Genomic DNA, 1,901 nt, shown 5'->3' on the forward strand with positions numbered 1-1,901 from the left:
GAGCAAGCCTGCAGTGGTGGGGGTCGGGATCCATAATGCATGAAGCCCACTCCTTGTCTCTCCTTTTTAAGCCTTTTCATTGTATTGTCAGCCGGCTCAAACCGAATTTTCATGCTCGTTTTTCTTCATTAGAGTTCTACAAATTGTAAAATTGACTTTTCACCTCGTCTTCAGGGGCTGATCTGTCCTTTTTCTAAATCACACTGAAGTGGTGGCTGGGGTCAGCTCTGAGCCAGTCACAAAGGAGGTTTTGTGGAGTTCAGAAAGTGCAAAAGGAAAGGCTGTCCGGGGGCGGGTAGAAGGGGGCCGGGGCTAAGGGCTGGAGAAACAGACTAAGGGGCAGCCACAGCGAGGGTGCAGTGACCTAACAAGCGGCTCAGGTATCCCTCATCCCTTTAAAGCGCCCGCTTCCTCCCTCCGCTTGGATTGGGGGTCCCGAAGCCGCAGCTGGGGCTCCATCTACTACTGCCTGTTGTCTGGGGTAGGAGGAAGATAACGGTGTCCGCAAAGGGCCTAGTGGTAAGGGATGAAACAGGGTTTTGTATGGAGCAAGTCTTTGGGGAGGCCGGGGAAGGAGAAAAGGGGGTCGCCGAGACCATAGGAGAAGTCTTCGGAGTCGGCGGGGCTACTGGGGTCAGAAAGTGGCGAGGAGGCGGCGTCAGAGGGGGAAGCAGCGGCACCGGAGCCCCAGGACTCGGCATCGCTGGCGGGGCTTGGAGGCCCGGGCAGGCAGGGGGCGCACTGCTGTGGCAGAAGGCGCTCCCGGGCACCGCCCCCGGGCAGCCCCTGGTCCGCCAGACGTAGAGTCTCGGCCAGAGCCCAGATGTAGTTGTACGCGAAGCGCAGCGTCTCGATCTTGGTGAGCTTGGTGTCGTCGGGGAAGGAGGGCAGCACGCTGCGCAAAGCGTCCAGCGCCGCGTTTAAGTTGTGCATGCGGTTGCGCTCGCGGTCGTTGGCCTTGACGCGCCGGCTCCTGCGAAGTGAGTGCAGCAGAGCCTCGGAGCGCACCCGTGCGCGGCCCCTGCGCCGCCGCCGCTCCTGTTCGTCGTCCTGTGCCCGGGGAGTCTCGGACGTCCCGGGAATCCCGGGTGCGCCCCTGCGGGCCGGCACCACAGACCCCGAGGCAGAAGCTGATGGTTGGAGCCTGGCACAGTCCTCCTCGTCGGTGACGAAGCCGGATAGGTCACTGCTGCTGGCGCAGTCGAGGTCTGAAAGGCAGGTCTCCAGCGGGGCTGGCATCGCTGCGTCGGGCAGGACCGACGGACAGACAAAAGAGCGCTTAAAGGGCAGGAGCCTGGGTTGAGGGCAGGGCCGCCGGGGCGCACTTACTTTCCGAACGGCCCGGGCTTACTCTGTGCCCGCTGCGGGCACGAAGGCCTGGAAGGGCGCAAGGGCACACGGGGAACTTGGCCTCTCCTCCTCGCCTCGCCTGCAGGGGCCACGCTCCAGACGGTCTCCCGAGTGATCTCGCCGGCAATCAGATCAGCTCGTGTGAGTACCGAGTGTGGCACACGACCAGCCTCAGGACCCCTTAAGTACCCGGCACAACAATGGGCGCCCCCCTCCTTGGCCACCTCCGCCCCCGAGGCAGCCCCCGTGAATGGAGCGAGGCAGCAGGTCAGCCCCGTGCAGGGCCTGGATATTTGCATAATTTATGCTCGCGGGGGGCCGCCACTGCCCCTCCCCCCTCCCGGAGCGTGCCCGTAATTACCGCGGACCAATCGGCGGCGTCGCACGGCCCGAGAGTTGTCTCCAGGCTAAGCTGGCCGGGGCATCTCCAGGCAGTGAAAATGGAGGCGGGGGCGGCCGGCGATTAGCCGCGCGGAGGCACGCTCCTCTTGAGGCTGGCCAGGCGCCCCTTGCTGGAGTAGGATGGGGAGGCGGGGCGCAGGAAAGTGTGA

At 63.8% G+C, this 1,901-nt stretch overlaps 1 protein-coding gene across 1 annotated transcript; it reads right to left on the reverse strand.

Moving 5' to 3' along the window:
• Nucleotides 1-513: 513 nt before the first annotated feature.
• Nucleotides 514-1,239, reverse strand: NEUROG1 (neurogenin 1). The gene has a single exon (XM_066277706.1). It carries the CDS (start codon nucleotides 1,237-1,239, stop codon nucleotides 514-516), a length of 726 nt encoding a protein of 241 aa, XP_066133803.1.
• Between the last annotated feature and the right edge of the window lie 662 nt (nucleotides 1,240-1,901).

The sequence above is a fragment of the Saccopteryx bilineata genome, chromosome 4 (genome assembly GCF_036850765.1).
Source record: "Saccopteryx bilineata isolate mSacBil1 chromosome 4, mSacBil1_pri_phased_curated, whole genome shotgun sequence".
Taxonomy (NCBI): domain Eukaryota; kingdom Metazoa; phylum Chordata; class Mammalia; order Chiroptera; family Emballonuridae; genus Saccopteryx; species Saccopteryx bilineata.

Excerpts from the sequence above, each read along its gene's own strand:
- NEUROG1 (XM_066277706.1), bottom strand. The coding sequence starts at position 1,239 with ATGCCAGCCCCGCTGGAGACCTGCCTTTCAGACCTCGACTGCGCCAGC.